This window comes from Elaeis guineensis, chromosome 4 (genome assembly GCF_000442705.2).
Source record: "Elaeis guineensis isolate ETL-2024a chromosome 4, EG11, whole genome shotgun sequence".
NCBI classification, from domain to species: Eukaryota; Viridiplantae; Streptophyta; class Magnoliopsida; order Arecales; family Arecaceae; genus Elaeis; species Elaeis guineensis.
In genome coordinates, this window is record NC_025996.2 from 18,005,572 (window position 1) to 18,023,479 (window position 17,908).

The window sequence follows — 17,908 nt, forward strand, 5'->3', positions numbered from 1 at the left end:
AAAAAGAAGGCTTTTATATTACTTCACGAGACTTATATGACTTTTTGAAAGCTCTTATATTTTTTATAACTTTCCATAACTATATTATTACTTCTGTTGTACTAACAGAAAAAATGATCCATTTCAATAATACCGTTAAAAAAAAGAAACCATAGCTATTATTAATATAATTTTATTAAGTAATAAAGAATTATTTATATTCATATAAATTCATATAAAATAATTTATGTCTTTATGATATTTATTTGACAAAATAGTAAGTTATGGGAAAATTTTGAACATTCGATGCGATAGAAATAGAACGAATTTAGGAAAACAACATTCAAAATAAAGTATCCTTTCCAAAGGTATTTTGGAAGGAAATAATATTTACATCAATTTCAAATTTTTAAAATTAAATTAAATTATATTAAATTTTTGCAGTATTGAAAAATCATTCAGCTCATATTATTAAATATGGTATCATATTATTAAATTTTTACAGTAAGGAATATTTTTTTTATGCCACCTGACCAAACACCGGCCGCGGTGCGCTCCGCAACATTTTTGTTGCACATGCAGTGCACAAAGAACTGCTCTTGAAAAAAAAAAAAAAGTTCGGTCGCGCACGATGACCTTCGTTTTTTGTCGCCTTGGTGTTTTAACTGTTTTTGTCGCCTTTGTGTTTAGATGCAAATCCTGGCGACAGTCATCGCCGGCGCTGAGAGATCAAGGTTCCGTCCTGTTCGCCTCTCTCTGTTTATTTGTCATGCCCTCCTCCTCGCCTCTCCCTGCCCGCCACCTCTCCTCCACCTCCCTCCCCCCGATGATCCCCCGTCGAGTCGCTGTAATTGGCGCCGGCGCCGCCGGCCTCGCCGCCGCGCGCGAGCTCTGTCGGGAGGGCCACCGCGTCGTCGTCTTCGAGCGCGGCGGTTCGGTCGGCGGAACATGGGTCTACACCTCCGCTGTCGAGTCCGACCCCCTCGGCCTCGACCCCGCCCGCAAAGTCGTCCACTCCAGCCTATTCGATTCCCTCCGCACCAATCTCCCCCGCGAGTCCATGGGCTTCCTCGACTACCCCTTCGTCTCCCTCCACCGCCGTGGCGATGGCGAAGGGGACCCCCGGCGGTTCCCCGGCCACCGCGAGGTGCTTCGCTATCTGGAGGATTTCGCTCGGGATTTCGATCTCTACGGGATGGTACGGTTCTGGACGGAGGTTGGCCAGGTGGAGAGGGAAGAGGATGGGACGTGGACAGTGAGGTCGAGGAGGGTCAGCAGCGGCGACGGCGGTGAGGAGAGCGAGGTCTATGATGCGGTGGTCGTTTGCATCGGCCACTACACAGAGCCTCGGGTCGCCGAGATTCCCGGTACTCTTTTCTTCTCTATGCTTACTCCGTTCTTGACTTCATATTATTGCAGAAGGATAACCAGAAGACTGACTCGTGTTAAAATTCTAAGACTTCATATAATTTTTTTTCTTGATGAAACCGTTCTAGCTATGCAAGGAAGTACGATCACAAGTATTCCGCATAATAATAATCTTGAAGCGAAATTATTTCTGCCCTCTGTTTCTGATTTGGGGTGTTTCTTCAGGGGATCGGAGTTGTTTTAACTAGAAGATCGTAGAGTTACTTAAAGTTCACTTTGAACATCCTGGTATTGCAAATATTAGTGATGATTGGTGCTATGTTTAATGTTTAATATGAACTTGTTAACTCTTTTTGCACAGAATCCTTGTCTCTCTTAGTAATATAGTCATGGTTTAATACGAATATACTGCTACATTTCAATGCAGGATTAATTTTTTCACTATTTCTTATTTGGCAATTCTAGTTAAGAATGGAACTTTAGTAGGTGAAAGTTTTGGTGTGATAGACATTCCATTTAGTATCCGTTCTTCCCCCCTCATTTGGTAAATATTGTTAATTCCAGGATTTCTATACCGTGCCGAACCGGCCGGTACACCCTGTATCATATCGGATCGGCAGGAAACCGATACGGTTCGGCCGATAAATTCGGTACACCTGAGCTACAGGAAGGGAAAGTGAGAAAGAGAGAGAGAGGAGGAGAGGGAGGGAGGCGGGAGCCGTCGGAGGCCGGCGGTGGCCCACTACGGCCGTTAGAAGGCTTTCGAGCCCCGTATCGCCCAATGGGGCTTTCAAAAGAGCAAGAAAAAGAGAGAGAGTGCTCCGGGGGGGGGGGGGGCGACCTACCAAACGGATACCAGCTTCATCACGAGGCCCTCAGTGGTCGGCGAGCCCACGCTGATGGGCCTGAGGGTAGTCGAGCGAGAGGAGGGCCTCCGCGGCTCCGTCGGTCTGCCTCCTTCGAAATAAAATAGGGTCCGTGGGTTTTTTTTTTTGATTTAAAGACATGAAGTCGGCAACCCAGTTGCTGATTTCATGATTTTTTTTTAAAAAAAATGCTGACTTCCCCTATTCATGGATTTTTTTTAGAAAATCCGTGAAACAGGGGCCGGACGTGGTGCCGCCTGCGCGGACTACACCGTCGGGCGGCCACGATGGCCAGTCGGACGCCGTCCGACGGCCTCGCCTCCTCCTTCCCCTCCCTTCTTTTCTTTCTTCCTCCTCCTCTCTCTCTATTTCTCTCTCTTTTTCTTCTCCCGATTCGGCTCCTGTTTCCTTCATTGGTTCGCCTTGGTTCGGCACAAAACGGAACTGTCCCGGCCGTATTGGCTGGTTGGCACCAGTTTAGCAAACCTTGGTTAATTCAGTATTATTTTTCATTCATATTTGAATTCACATGATATTATGGTGAAGATTTGAGCTGAGTGTGCACTGAAGGCACATCTCAACGCATGCAATCCAGTGAATCAGTATATTGTTACTTATATTCCTTCCTTGAGAAAGCTCTTGTCTTGTTAAAGATATTTTTTTTTGTCGATAAGTTTACAACTTTATCATGAACTGCCTTTATGAATTCTTTCCAGTTTAGAGTTATTAATCTGTCATCTAATTGTTATTTGTAGAGTACTTCACCCTATTTTGGTTGCCTCACTTGAAAAAACTTCTTGTTTGCATAGTTTTCTTTTCCACTTTGAGAATAGACAGCAGTGTCCCACAGTTTCATATTATTTCTTATTTATTATAATTGTGGCAATGGTACCAGAACTGCATAAAGAGCGGATAGAATTGATGGCACTAAGCTTGCTAAAGATACTGTTATATGGCAAATAATTCACATCTATCTCGTTTAATTTTACTGTTTAATACGTATCATGTACCATGCATTATATATGACGTACATATGCATACATGCAATTTCAAAATATAACCTAACATAATAATTTTGTTAATTGTTTTATGGGTTACTCAAGGCAGTGTTTATGACATCCAACTACCCATTGATCTTAAGTTTCTCATACTAAATCCATTTTGCTGTTTATCACGACTTTTACCATATTGGTTGGCACTAATTTTACTTTTGCTATGTCTGCCACAAGATTCTGTTTTTTTCAAAAAAGTTCTTTCGCCTCTAAATCCCTATTCACAGTTTGACCAAATTCACTTGTTATTTAGAAGTGTTGCTTAAGGATATACATTGATACACCTAGAGAAGTAAGGAAACAAAAGATGATAAATGTTTTCATTGTTTTGAACTGTCAAAAGTTTTACTTATTCATGCCAAGAAAAATGATTGTCATAACCTTCCAACGAAGTGTGTTGGACAAATATTCTATCCATATTTATTGTTGGGTTTCTAGTTTGCTCCTTAAACTTGATGCTGATTGGTAATACTTGCTATTTTCAGGTATTGATGCATGGCCTGGGAAGCAAATGCATAGCCACAACTATCGTGTCCCCGAGCCATTTATTGACCAAGTGTGTGTTCTGTTAAATTTCCCTGAAAATTTATTCTCACACAAAACATCATCTATAAAAAGTGTTTTTCGTTTGGTTGGGGGGGTGGGGGTGTGGAATCATCCATAAGAAGTCATTACAACATCCTAGATAGATAACACTATCTTGGTCTAGCTCCAAAAGATCTACAAACCGTAGCCAGTGTCATATCGGACCCTTTATGTTGTCGACAGGTTGTTGTTATAATTGGGAGCTCATCTAGCGCTAATGACATCTCAAGGGACATCTCCAGCTTTGCTAAAGAAGTTCATATTGCAACTAGATCAGCATCTGATGGAACTCCCAGTAAGCCGCCTAGCTATGGCAATGTGTGGCTTCATTCTATGGTAAATATTCTTTCCCTTGGTGAGTCACGTGAGGGAGAATTGGGCGATCGTGTTTTTTGAGTGTGATATTCTGAATGTAGATTAGAAGTTCTAATATCGGTTGAATTATCACAGGTAGAAAGTGCTCATGAAGATGGTCATGTGGTCTTTCAAGATGGAAGTTCAGTCCATGTTGATGTCATTATGCATTGTACTGGGTATGCATACTGACATCTGTTGCAAAATTCAATTCTGATATAATCTTTAATTTTGGGTGTGGGATGGCTTAACATAGTTGATTATACGACAGAGCGAAATAAAAGTCCACAAATTAAAGAGAATATATGGACTGTTTGCATTGTTTAATATGTTAGTTCGATTTTCAAGAAGTGAAAACATGCTGAAAGTTGTCAATTGCTTGCATCCATTTTGCTATTTGTTTTCTTTGCTAGGTAAATCCTGACTCATATCGACGACATGCCTCAACCTTAATTCCTTCAAGTATTGTGACTGTTATTGTTGAAGAAGTATATTGTGCTTAGAAAAGACATGCACTAATATATGTGCTGCTTTTTGTGTTAAACACATTCATAGACAAACTGTAAGTGTGGCATGATGTAAGCTTTAGCTAGTTTCACATCTGCTTCTTGCACATCTCAGTTAAGCATGTGATTTTATATTGTTTCAGTGATTTCAAGATATGCTAGTCTGGCACTTATTTGAAGTTTCATTGGAACATTATTTGGATGGTATTTTTATTATGATATTCCACTTTTCATTATTTTCCTTCAGGTACAGGTATCATTTTCCTTTCCTTGAGACCAATGGTGTTGTGAACGTGGATGACAACCGTGTAGGGCCTCTCTACAAGCACATTTTCCCCCCAGAGCTGGCCCCATGCCTTTCCTTCATTGGAATACCTTGGAAGGTGTACTTCATAGATAAATTTCTGCTTCTTTTTCTGGAGATTCCTATTTAAGAAACTATAATTTTTAGCATGATCATAACCTTGGTGCCAGGTGATCCCTTTCCCCATGTTTGAACTGCAAAGCAAGTGGGTAGCAGGCGTTTTATCAGGACGGATTGCACTTCCAACGCAGGAGGAAATGATGGAAGATGTGAAAGCCTTTTACCTGCAAACGGAAGCTGCTGGATGGCCCAAAAGATACACACATAACATCTCGAAATTTTGGGTACCTGTCCACATAGACAATCATTGAGCTGTTGAAATTTCTAAAAGACCTGGCATTATTAGGATTATGACATCAGTTCTGAGATATACTATTGCTATAGAATGCTGGAAATTCATTTCTAGGCTATTATCAGAGTTTGTCCTGTTAGGAATTTCAATAAAGGAAAAAGAATGTTAAGAAAAAGAATGCTTTTATTATTAGCAAACATAAACTATTATGTCATAAAATCTTGTACATGATCATGTTTTTTTTCTATTTCTAAGCATGCAAAGCTCTTATCCTGGCTAATATATATAGCATTATGTGAATCTTTTTTGAGAAAATGTTGTATGAGGTAATAACTTTAATCAAAATATACAAACTATTAGGTAATCAGGAAAATGAGAATGCAGAGAACACCCAGTCGTGGCATGGAAAATGTTGGTCTTTTGCAACATTTGCAGGTCTCCTGAACCAACTTGCTTTCCAATGTTGCAGTTTGAATACAACGACTGGCTTGCCCATGAATGCGGGTACCCTCCCATGGAAGGGTGGAGGAAGCAGATGTATGTGGCAAATAGGGCGAACAGAACAGCCCATCCAGAGAGCTATCGAGATGAATGGAATGATGATCGTTTAGTTGCAGAAGCAGGTAGAGATTTTCAAAAATTTTTATGACAACGTTTTGTTTTTGATGATTGTTTGCCTAATTAATAGTTATTTGTAGAAATATATATTTGTTTGAGATGGCATGGTTCAGCTTTACATGGTTTCAAGAGGATATTGTGATGAATAATTATCTAATAGCTTAATCCTGCTTGATTGGTGGGTGGCTGGAAGATATATATGCCATATCTTCTTGGGTTTTATACATGGCTTTCTATGTGACTTCTTTGTAGAAATATATATTTGTTCGAGCTGGCATGGTTCAGCTTTACATGGTTTCAAGAGGATATTGTGATGAATAATTATCTAATAGCTTAATCCTGCTTGATTGGTGGGTGGCTGGAAGATATATATGCCATATCTTCTTGGGTTTTATACATGGCTTTCTATGTGACTTTTTTCAGTTGCTTTGTAATATGGTCTGTGTGTAAGGGATTTTTTTTTATTGCTTTTTAATAAATTATATTCAAAACTGCAGGCGGAACTTATTTCTGGATTTATTGTCCACGCATGAAATCGCCACTTGAAGTGGCCATTTCTCGTCCACGCAAGCTGTTGATGTGGCCATATAGAGAAATCACCGTTTGAAATGGCGACTTTGCTAAACTCGCCAATAGAAATGGCGAGTTCAGTAAAATTGTCTTTTGAAATAGCAATCTCACTGAAATCATCAGTTGGATTGATGATTTTAGTGAAATCGCTTTTTGGACTGATAATTTCAATGAAATCGTTATTTCAAAAGATGATTTCATGATTTTAAATACCCCACTCCCCACCCCTTCCCTTCTAGCATCTAATCATCCCCCCCCCCCCAACTTCCCTTGCTTTCTAAAACCCCTGATAATCCCCGCAACTTTGTTCTCTAGGACCCTTTTGATGTGCTGATAACTTTCTCTAAAACTCCCCCATCCCCTTGCTCTCTAAGCATCCAGAGAACCCTCTCTCTCTCGTGTCTATATTTCAGTCTGAATCAATTACATGGCTTCAAGAAAATATGAGAATATTTTCAAAGGAAAATGAGCTCGAGTGGAAAAGGAAACAAAAGTCTCGTGATAGGTATGAAGAAGATTTATTTTTGAACTCTGAGTATAGTAAAAAATATCAATCAAATTTTTCTCAACGAAAAGCTATAGGGGAAGAATAGTTAAGTTCTTTTAGTGATTTTCGAATTGAGTTTTTGTTTGAAAGAATGGGTTGACATTCCATGATTACATTGAATAAGCCAACATATCTATTATAGTTAAATATTTTTATAGTAATTTTAGCTTTGATAGATCAGCTTGTTATGTTTTATGCTTTGTGAAAGGAAAGATGATCGTGTTTGACTTGTGATATTTTTGATCAAATTTTAGGTATTCCATCAAATGGTGGTCGATACTTTAATATCACTTGTTGGAGTCATAATAGATTAGGTTACCGTAATTGTATCAGAACTATTTTTGAAAATGATAGTTTTGGACAAATAAGTAAACCTAATGCATATCTATTATTATCGAAAAATAGATTAATTCATCATATATTAACGTTTAATTTTCTGTCTAGAAGAGATCATAGAGATAATGTATCACATATGGATATTTATCCCTCACAAACATTTTTTCAGATGATAGTTAATCTGCCTTGTGTAGTGATAAACTATATGATTGAATGTCTTGAAAAATCCAAAACTTTTTGTCCTATGGAGTTGTTCTGACTGCTATTTTCGAGGTCTTTGATGTCCTATCACTGATGATGATGAAGTTGTTGAGATCAGACCCACTGACACTTACGACAAGTCATCTCTTAGGTTAAGATAATAAACTTAACATAATCACTTAATTTACTGTAATTAATACATGAAAATTATATTACAAATCACTCTTAATAACACAAAATAAATCAAACCTAATCATATATTTTAATTTAAACATTTGAAATTATAAATTAAAAAAATTTTGGATGGTTGGAGAAATGTAGAAGAAACATGGGGAACATGCGAGGCTAATGGAGGATGGACATCGGATGGGGAAGTCGGTGATCCACTCTGTGTCACAGTCAAAAACACGAAAAAAAAAAAAAAAAAAGGGATGCACGTGGCTGGAGGGTGAAGAGGACTTTTGAATCAGAGGGAAAGGAGAGAAATGGGACCAGTTTAGATGGAAAGGCGAGAAGAAAGGTCGGAGTGCAGGGAGACGGGCGGGGATCGCGGGGGCTTCTGGAAAACTCCCTGAAACTGCCATTTGAAGGGGTGATTTCACTTGAACGGGCAATTTCAGTAAAATCACCCTACTAAAAGATGATTTGAGAAATCATCACTTCAAATGGTAATTTCTCGATGTGGCAAATTTTCACGACGTGACATCACGTCTGTCATATGAGAGGCATGAGGCATGAAATCATCGCTTCAAATAACGATTTCACACGTGGACAATAAATTCGAAAATAAGTTTCAGATGATCGTCATTATGAAAAATAATTTATTAAAAAGTAAAAAAAAATCCATGAGTAAATGGAATATATTTTTTTGGTCGTGCACGTGTGAACGTGTCAGGTTCCTACAGGCTTTTATTGAGTTCATTTGGAACAATACCAAAAAAACATGTACCACGGATGCAGCCACAACGACAACTACTTCTCTATAACTTAATTTTCAGTAGTTTTGAACTTTTGATCTCAACGGTCATAAAAATTGAACTTGATAATCTATAATGTAGTCCTTGAAACATTTTTTTTAAAAAAAATCCAAAACTGGACTTCTTTAGCCTTATAGTTGCCAAGCCCCTTCTACACCATTTCTTTGATTTCATGGATTATTAAATGCAAAGGTTTGGAATAAAAAGAAAAATTTAGAAGAGGTGAAAATGATTCAAGAGAAAAATATCATGGATGTGAGAGATGATTTGATGAGCAAGAGGTTAGGTGAAGAGATTTGATGAGAAAAAAAAAAAAAAAAAAAATATATATATAATATATATATAAATAAATAATATAATATATATATATAAACGGTCTTTTCTTATGAAGGATCTTTCTTACATATGAGATTGAGAAAAGAGAATTTTGGAGGAAATCTTATGAATAAAAAAAAAAAAAAAATTGATGAAAAGAAGCAGACGGGGAGGTTAAATGAAAAAAATAAAAATAAAAAAATGTGGATGATTTTTCCTCACGAAGGATCTCCTGTCGAGTGCAATTTTTTTTTAAATTATAACACTAACGCACTCCATTTATAGAGATTCTCTCATCCATAAATAACTTTAAATTTTAAAATAAAAATAATATAAAAAGAGTCCCATCTCATGATTCTTTACGGTCTCCGCCCCGTATGATTTTTCCGTTCCTGGTCTCCAAAAACAGTGTGTCCTGGTCGCCTTCATGCGCCCGAGCTTCCTTTTCTCCACGTGTCTCCGACTGCATGCTCAGGTCGCTATCTCCACGAAACCCCTCTTCTTCCCCAAAACCACCCACCCTTACTGTAACGCACGGTAGACATTTCCGTAATTTTTCTAACCATTGAGGTCATCCTCCCATCGAATGCCCAACGGATCAGAAATACGCGGCGATCCGCCCCTCCCTCATCCGCTGCGCCCAACTTTCCATATTAAAATCCTCCTCCTCTCCTCCACCTCCATTTTCTCGTTCCTCTTCCCTGCTCTTCATCTCCTTCTCTTCCCTCAATAACGGTCGTCTCCTCGCTCCTTCTCTTCCTCTTTAAACATGAGCGGCTTCCACCGATTCGACCTCCTCGATCCTTCGTCTTCTCCTCCTCCCTTCTATAGAAAGACCTCCTTGTTCTCCCGGCCAAGAGCTCTCTTCCCCTTTCCCTCACCTTTCGCAGACGCCGTCGAGCTCGTCGAGGAGCACCTCGGCCTCTCCCTCGATGCCCCGAACCCTAGCCCAAGCCTCCTTGATCTCCCCCTCCAATGCCTCGTCCCCTTCCCTCCGCCCACCTTCCCGCTTGACTTCTTCGACAGCGCGGCTGATCTGATCCAGATCGACCGCCCGGCGTCGCCAACCGCCGTCATCCGGTGGATCCAGGAGCGGGCGGAGATGGAAAGCTGCATCCGGAACCTCAGCGACCGGGTCGCTGCCCTTGAACTGGGGTATGATCGGGCCCTCGGCTCCAGGATCGACACCGGTGACTGCAGGTATAAGTGGACGGCCGACATCAAGGGGGCGAGGGGGCAGGGGTACGATCAGAAGTATAAATTGATAGCGGAGACGAACCGAGGGTTGGAGATGAATGTCAGGTGGACGGTGGAGATCAAGGGGAAGGCGAAAGATGGACCCATGTCCCACACCTACTCGTTCCAGGCGTCCACGGTTCCCGCTGGGGCCACGCAAGATGCGTTGGAGAAGGTGAAGAAGAGCAACAAGAGGGCGGGGAGCACCGCGCGGGTGGTGGAGATTGAAGAGTCTTTTAATCAAAGGCCCGTCACCTCAAGAAAGGTCCGTCATCTTAGCTTCTTTTAAGCAGTGCTTGTTTTTTCACTTATTAATTTCACTTTTTCGGTTGCATTCATAAATTTATGCGATCTGAGAAATTTTATTGGATTATAGTTTATAATGCTTCTTTTTAGATGGAAATAAACAAATGGACGCAAGGCGTTAACTATCAGTGAAAGAGAGAATATTGTTCAATGAATAGAATTTAATTAGTCACATGACTTGTTAGAGCACTTGATGGAAATACGAGGCTCGGGGATTGGAAAATGAAGCTAGGGATAGAGATGAAAGAGATGAGTGAAAGTATGGCCTGCAGATGGTACAGTGAAAAGATAGAGACAAATTACAAGGCAATGACTCTATGGGGGTAATTTAATGAGGGATAATAGAGGATTGGTTTAGGTCCAACGTGACAAGATGGATTATTTGATATTCATAAGGTGGGGATTGGTCCATGGTGAGCACCAAATGTAACAACTCAACTCATTAATGCATGAGGCTTTCCCTCAAAATTTATTTTGATTAATTGCTGGAAACTCCAGATTATTACATTTAGGTGTTTGTATATGTGAAATTAGATGTATAAGCTATGATGTCAATATCTGGTTCCTTCCCAAACCAGGTTGTGCAAACTTGTACCATGATGGATCTTACTCTGTTGGGAACTCAACAGCTTGTATCAATGACATTTTTCAAGCTAATACAGGTACTCATCGCGCACAGAATTCATTGCATGAGACCACTTTAGAGACTGAGGCTGACTATACAAATTTGAAAGTGGTACTAATTGTGCTGGCTTTTGCTTTCATTATGGACCATTATCCGTGCCCCTATCCTGCCCACAGTTGATACTTGATAGCATGTATAATCTGCAGTCCCTGGAATACTTTCCTAAAATCACTAATTAACTTCGTTAAACATTATTTTAAAGCTTTATGTGATTTCATGGGCTGAGGAGGTATGAGCAGTAGTTTTCAAGGAGTGCAAGAATTTTTATGTTTTATGTACCAATCCACAAGAAAAATTCTTCGCAATGAAATCTTCATGAAAGATAAATCTTCAAACCCTAAGAAAGTTATTATTGCAAACTACTCATCTCTTTCTAACTCTTTTACTCAGTTTAATGCATTTAGGAATGATTCACAAAATCTTCTTGTCCCAGATAGTCAATTGATAGTCACTACCAGAAGTGTTACTTTGAGAATATATGAAAGTGATATTTGCATTTTGGTGATTGGTTTCCTTTTCAATTGGCATCAATTATAGATGCCTGATGTACTATTGGGAAACCGACTCAGCAAAACTGGTAGCAAAGCTTACAGTAATGACTATATGAATTTAAAAGTTAATATGGCACTGAGAAATTGTTAAACTGTGTCAATGGAAAAAAAAAAAAAAAAAAAACAAAAATTGGAAAAGTTTTTGCCATTTCTACATTTGTAAGCATTTATTATCAGAGTGGAAGTCAGAGCTAATGATTAGCTAAAAGGTTAAGAATGGCCATCTTCATGCCATTTTATGTGATCTGTGATAATAATATTACTTGTCATGCATCAGAATATGAATGACATGCTAAGGCAATTCCATGACTTTCTTAAATGTAGCTGATCTAAGTATCCTAATTGCAAACTTTTCATAAACTTGTCAATGAAAAAAAACAAAGTGGAAAAGCTTTTGCCATTTCTACTTTTGTAACTATTTATCATCAGATGAAAGTCAGAGCTAACAATCAGCTACAAGGTTAGGAGTAGCCATCTTCATGCCATGTTATGTGATCTGTGATAACAATTTTACCAATCATGCATCAGAACATGAATGACATGCTAAAGCAATTCCATGACTTTCTTAAATGTAGCTGATCTAAATATACTAATTGCAAACTTTTGATAATTGTTTTTTTTCTATGTACATGCATGCCATGTTTCAGCATAATACACCATGATACTTGTATATGCCGACCCTAAGTCACCAAATGCATGATATTATGGTACTCTGATTATTGGTTATGCAAAGCTCCCTCTTCTAAGGTTTCTATTAATGCTTTGTTGACAATCTTTAGTGTCATCTGAGTTGTATTGAATATTTATCGAGATATAGCATGCTAGTCTGTCATGCCATCAAGAATAAATTTATAATCCAGTATGTTGGAATGCTAGTACAAAATTTTCAAAATAAAGCCAGCAATGCTGATACAAATTGAATGCCCATGAAACATCATCACTTCAGCATATCTGATTTTGTTTTAGACAGTTTCTCTATGCACCAGTTTCTTTAATGTTAATCTGTCTATTCTGATACTCTTTATAGTATAAAGTAACAAGCTTGTGATCTTACGGTCATTTATATGTAAATGGAGTTCTGCATACAGCAAATTGCTGTTACTGACTTGAATAGATGAAATGCATGTTAGCTTGATCTTGAACCAGAAGCTCTGTCTATATATGTGGTCATCTTATGGATCAAAGTATGTTCCATAGTATGAGTGGCTACTACTGAAAAGAAAAACTGAAAGAAATGATTGGCTACTTAAATTTAAAATTCTGAAAATATATTCAATATGACTGAAGCAGTTAAACTTGTAACACTTTTAATGTCATCTTGCATTTTGTGGATGCCTTGTTAACAATATTCAGATTGTTTTCCCTCTTCTCTTTTAAGGCTTTTGCCAAGAGGTCTCATACCCGAGAAAGGGGTAAGAAGAAGGAATTATTACCACAAGATGCTGCAATGTTAATTCAGATGAGTTATAGAAATCATCTGGTCCGGCGTTCTCAAGTACTTCGTGGACTTCGGGATCTAGCAGTGGCCAAAGCCAAGTTGAAGGAGATTAGGGCCTTATTCAACAATTTCTCTTATCATCAACGTATAGCAATTGATGCAGAAGAACGCCAAAGGTTCTCTGAGAGAATTATTATTCTCCTTCTTACAGTAGATGCCATTGAGGTACTGTTTCTACCATTCTAGCAATCTCATAATTCTATTTTTTAGCTAATTAAATAGCTTCATATGTATTTATCTAGTTGTGTCGTGGACTGAGAGGTCTTTGTATTGATTCTGGCCATTCAATTATGTGCATGGAACTCAAAATGCTTTGGTATCACTGTGGCCATGCTTTTATGATTATTTTACTTCATAGTCTGCATTAGTATTTTTCCTACGACTATTAAATTTTATCTATTTTCTTCTCAAACTTTCCATCCAATCAGCACTGTTCACTGTGTCGTTTTATTAATCATTGTATTTTGGTGTTATTAAAGAACCTTGCTAGTCACAACGTGGTATATGCAACAATGGCTATCTCAAAACATCTCATATTGATGAATCAAAACCTTTCAGTTTTCATGGCAGTCTGTTGTAAAATTAGGAGACTGCCGAGTGTACAGCTGCACCTTGAGTTGAAACCAAGGGTTCTGTTTGTCATAAGAATGATCTAAGGAGAAGCATCACTTGATGACTTCATATTTGTTTATCTCCTTCCCTAGAAGATGGTGATGATATTGCCAACCACACTGAGAATGAAATTCAATTTTTCTCCTTGAAAGAAATGCTTCTTTGATGATTCTCACATGTGTCATTTACATATTTAGAAAGCACATGAACAAGCTTTTGGTGTGGAAATTGATGCAACTTTAGCAAGATCTTTCATCTTATAAGATAGACCCCTAGAACTACTCCTTTCCACCCGATTTTTGATCTATTTATGACACAGGAGTTTGGAAGACCCCTATTGTGGAGGCCGAAAAGAAGCTATTCCCTTTAGGTACTATATTTCTTTTTTATCCATCTGTAATTTGCATCAATACAACAATTGTCTTTTGTGTTTTTTGTCCCTTGGTTCCTAGGGGTGCAGAACTATATAGAATGGTACATTAAATTTTTAGAGTAGATAACATAGTGCACCAACTAAAAGAGTGCATGGTTATTGTTATTGATTAGGTGTTTTAGTATAAAGCACCAATTCCGATGACTGTGGACCACTGAAAAGAAGCTCAGTCATGCATTTCTTTTTTTCCTCATGTTCTGTTGCCTGTTTTTATGGTAAGTCAATCAGTAAGCTCAGGTTGATGTCTGTCAACCCAAGATGATGGCTTGTGTTAATTTGACTGCTCTTGCATTTGTTTCTCTTCTTAGGGCTCAACTTTAATGGTTCGGGCAGCAAGGAAGTCAATGGTGGAGGAACTGGAGGCTATGCTGGATGTGGTGGATCCGCAGCCATCTGGGAAGTTGGGTTCGTGAAGCGCAGAAAGTTTGATCTCCCTGCTGGTGGTTCCATGGTAAATGATATGGCTGCAGGCATGGCACAGGTCGTCAATATGCTTAACCAAGAAGATAGCCAGAGCAATGCATCGCCTGACTTCATTTTCTAAATCTGTGTTAGATTTTCCCTCAAAAAGTAGGGAGAGATTTTGCAGTTTCTAACTATTTTCAGGGACTACAAGAGCAGTGCTGTTTGCTTTGCTATATTTTTGTTTAATTTCTTTGGTTGAACTGTTCAGGACAGTTTTGCTGGACCTATTATGTGCTAAGCAAAGCAGCATATTTTCTACTTCTCTATCTGAAATCAGGGTGGTCCTTTTACCATCATTTTGATAGTAAAACTGTTAGTCATCAGAAGTTGCTTCCTTGGACTAAATATGTTGCTTGTAATTAGTTTCTGGTGTTGTGAATTGATGGTAGGTGATATCATTAGACAGTACTGGGAGTAAACATTGAAGATAATCAACCCGCAAATGATCAGCTGACTTTACCATTGCACAGGAATTTGCAGGACTGGACTGAAACACACTTGGCAAAGATCCGAACGGCAGAAAGTCACCTTATCTACACTTATATTTGCATCCAATTGAACATGGAGTCGTCTTGATATCAGATTTTCCCTTTAGGAGTAGGAAATAGTATCTTATGTTTTCAATATTTTACAACCCTTTTGGATTTCTCTATTATAACTCCTTTGGTTTGCATAATCTATTTGGCAAGAAATATTATCTCTTAATTAAAATTATCTCTTTATATCTTATTCTATTTAATATTATTTATTTATTTATTTTTAATCTATCGCCCAAGGATATTTGCTTTCTTTCATCTAAAATGATGGATGTTATGCTTCCCCATCAACGGTCCTAAAATAGTATTACAGAGAAAACACGAGTGATGGCATATATAGCCCTCTATAGCGCCGATTTTGTGCGCCATACAGTTGCGTGCATCATAGATTCTAGATTCCACCAACGTATATTATTTTTGTCCAAACTTTGCACCAACTTATATTATATCATTTGAGTTGTTAGCTGCTTGAAACTTATTATGGGTTCCTGTACCTGGCATTAGAGTGGTTCTTTTTGTTTTGCTTCGAACAATAGGGACTCTATTGCAACCATCCCTCGATGCCAACCTGCTTCATTGAATGCAGATTTGATTCCGTTGCTTGTGCTTATATTTCCTTGTGCTGTGAGCTAGCCAGAGGTGGAGGAAAGCAGATCTATCGAGATCCAAACTCGATAAGAGTTTATTTATTTATATAATAATAACTAGAACACATACGTAGATACATCGGCCAACAAAGAGATGCGTCATTTAGATCATGATAACATCAACACCTGATAAGGGCCCGTAGCCAACGCGACGCCCTCACTTCAATATAGCTCACACCGCGACACCATTAACATCAGGAAGCCAGAAAAGTCCCAGTGCTTTTGGGTATCCAGAGAATATTGTCTTGGGGCTGGAAGTGGCAGACGTTTCCAGTCCCATGCTTCGCTGGGAACCCTCGGAAGGCCAGGATCTTCGGGTTCGGACCATCCAGGTAATCATGGCACACGGCCAGCGCCTCCGCCTTCGTTCCGTCCTCCCCCACCATGGAAACCATGTGTGCCGTGGAGTTGCCCTTGGTGTGGCAGTGGAACACGGTGTATGCATAGGGCTGGACATGGCAGACCACCCAATCAGGGGAGTCCGTCGCCTCTCGCACGCCGACCACGTTATACTGCTGCTCCGAAGAGTCCTCCTTACCGACTCTCGTCGAAACAGTGTCGATGTCGCGAGTTCTCAGGGCCCATGTAGTGAAATCCAGCATGGATTCAAGTGAAGTGGCGCATTTCTTGATCTGACCATACCCCGCCGGCTCTTCGCACTCTTCAAGGGTTGTCTCGATCGCGTTGGCTTCGTGAGAACCGGGCTCGTTGGAGAAGCGGGAGAGGATCTCCGGAAGCTTGGTGGTGGTGAAGGGGATGGAGTCGGCCTCTTGGCGTGTCAGAAGGGACGGCCTGGAGCCGGTGCCGGTGAAGTGCAAAGTAAACTTGGCACCGTCGTGCAAGTCGTTCTCCAGAAAGAAATAAGAACGGAGTTTAGTGCTTGTAGCCATGGCCTTCGTTACAGGATGGCCAAGAGCTAGTTGCCCGACGTCGGTGCTATGCTTTATTAGGTCGGCAATGGCATTTGGCATGGGAGTGTCGGGCAGGACGCTTCGCCAGTAGAGCTCTGTAGGCGAGGCTGCATGGGTTACTCCAACTGCAAGCTAAAGCAATATCTTGTTTGGGTTAGTGGTCTACAAAGTAATCTCACATAAAAGAGGTAATTAGCTGCTCCCTTACCACAAGAATGGAGAGGAGAGAAAGGAGGTGATCCATGACCGTCTGACGACCCGAGTGAATGCTCAAAACACACAAAAGCTGGTGGATTTATAGAAGAAATCGAGCAAGTGTATGAAGAGAGGAGATAATAGAGTCAAGACCGGTCTTCATTTTTCTATATATATATATATATATATATATATATATCCAATAATGTACCGATTCCGTATGATTTGGATCTTGCTTTTGGATCGCTCTTAAAAAATTGGGCCTTTGTTTTTAGCAACTAAGACCAGCCGATTTATAGAATAAGCAAGAGTCAAGAACGGTCTTCGTTTTTTTTTTTTCCTTTTGTCATATATCCAATGATATAAATATTCCATATGATTGGAGTAAAAAACACGGATCTTGGTTTTGTGCAGCTCTCAAGAAATTGGCTCTTTGTTTTAGCAACTACAGAAAGACCTGCCGATTTATAGAATAAGCAATGCTATGGTAAGTCAGAAACATCACTCGACGAAATCACTCAACTCACTTCCACCATTATTCGCGCTGCTTCATTATGAGGTGCAGTTCACAATGCAAAATTCCAGTTTAGTGGGATAAGAATACACACACCAGCTGGATGGTTTTCTAGAGTTACATTTTTGTGTTATTAAAACATTTTTCTTCACTAAAAAAAAAAAAAAACATTTTTGTTGACAGAAAAGACAGAAAAAGAGGCGTTTTATCAAGCTCAAAGGCAGGTAGTAGCCAAATGTCGTGAACATATTTAATGAAAGGAGCAATGCTATCGTAACCCCAAAAGAATTACTCAGAAAAGTTGCTCATCTTTCTCGCACCATTACTTTGTTTAATATTACGGTATAATTCACAATGCCAATTCATAATTATTGAAGCATTTTTCTTCC

General features: G+C 39.3%; 3 protein-coding genes across 6 annotated transcripts; 2 read left to right on the top strand and 1 right to left on the bottom strand.

The window, feature by feature from the left end:
- Positions 1-588: 588 nt before the first annotated feature.
- LOC105037607 (flavin-containing monooxygenase FMO GS-OX-like 4) lies at positions 589-6,274 on the top strand. The gene is made up of 7 exons (XM_073255746.1): positions 589-1,346; positions 3,751-3,821; positions 4,034-4,186; positions 4,301-4,383; positions 4,958-5,093; positions 5,185-5,358; positions 5,836-6,274. The coding sequence occupies exons 1-7, from the start codon at positions 611-613 to the stop codon at positions 6,013-6,015; spliced, it is 1,533 nt and encodes a 510-aa protein (XP_073111847.1). The 5' UTR covers positions 589-610; the 3' UTR covers positions 6,016-6,274.
- A 3,010-nt stretch (positions 6,275-9,284) lies between these two features.
- On the top strand, positions 9,285-15,012 carry LOC105043604 (BAG family molecular chaperone regulator 7). Of its 4 annotated transcripts, XR_003800663.2 has the most exons (6): positions 9,285-10,431; positions 11,051-11,134; positions 13,087-13,371; positions 14,138-14,188; positions 14,365-14,466; positions 14,560-15,012. XR_003800663.2 is itself a non-coding variant. In XM_029264120.2 (5 exons), exons 1-4 carry the CDS (start codon positions 9,700-9,702, stop codon positions 14,186-14,188), a joined length of 1,152 nt encoding a protein of 383 aa, XP_029119953.2. In that variant the 5' UTR covers positions 9,285-9,699; the 3' UTR covers positions 14,560-15,012. The 4 variants fall into 4 exon arrangements, 3 of the variants coding, with proteins under 3 accessions (XP_029119953.2, XP_029119952.2, XP_010919495.2); XM_029264120.2 differs by lacking the exon at positions 14,365-14,466; XM_029264119.2 differs by lacking the exons at positions 14,138-14,188; positions 14,365-14,466 and having other exon boundaries at positions 9,298-10,431.
- A 913-nt stretch (positions 15,013-15,925) lies between these two features.
- LOC114912631 (BURP domain-containing protein 6) lies at positions 15,926-17,090 on the bottom strand. Its single transcript, XM_029264355.2, has 2 exons — positions 17,019-17,090; positions 15,926-16,942 (listed from the first exon to the last, which is right to left on the bottom strand). The coding sequence occupies exons 1-2, from the start codon at positions 17,052-17,054 to the stop codon at positions 16,094-16,096; spliced, it is 885 nt and encodes a 294-aa protein (XP_029120188.2). The 5' UTR covers positions 17,055-17,090; the 3' UTR covers positions 15,926-16,093.
- Between the last annotated feature and the right edge of the window lie 818 nt (positions 17,091-17,908).

Excerpts from the sequence above, each read along its gene's own strand:
- LOC105037607 (XM_073255746.1), top strand. The coding sequence starts at position 611 with ATGACCTTCGTTTTTTGTCGCCTTGGTGTTTTAACTGTTTTTGTCGCC. Across the intron at positions 4,187-4,300 it reads ATGTGTGGCTTCATTCTATG|GTAGAAAGTGCTCATGAAGA; the intron begins GTAAATATTCTT and ends GAATTATCACAG. Across the intron at positions 5,094-5,184 it reads TCATTGGAATACCTTGGAAG|GTGATCCCTTTCCCCATGTT; the intron begins GTGTACTTCATA and ends CCTTGGTGCCAG.
- LOC105043604 (XM_029264119.2), top strand. The coding sequence starts at position 9,700 with ATGAGCGGCTTCCACCGATTCGACCTCCTCGATCCTTCGTCTTCTCCT. Across the intron at positions 10,432-11,050 it reads GGCCCGTCACCTCAAGAAAG|GTTGTGCAAACTTGTACCAT; the intron begins GTCCGTCATCTT and ends TTCCCAAACCAG. Across the intron at positions 11,135-13,086 it reads CATTTTTCAAGCTAATACAG|GCTTTTGCCAAGAGGTCTCA; the intron begins GTACTCATCGCG and ends TTCTCTTTTAAG.
- LOC114912631 (XM_029264355.2), bottom strand. The coding sequence starts at position 17,054 with ATGGATCACCTCCTTTCTCTCCTCTCCATTCTTGTG. Across the intron at positions 16,943-17,018 it reads CTCTCCTCTCCATTCTTGTG|CTTGCAGTTGGAGTAACCCA; the intron begins GTAAGGGAGCAG and ends ATATTGCTTTAG.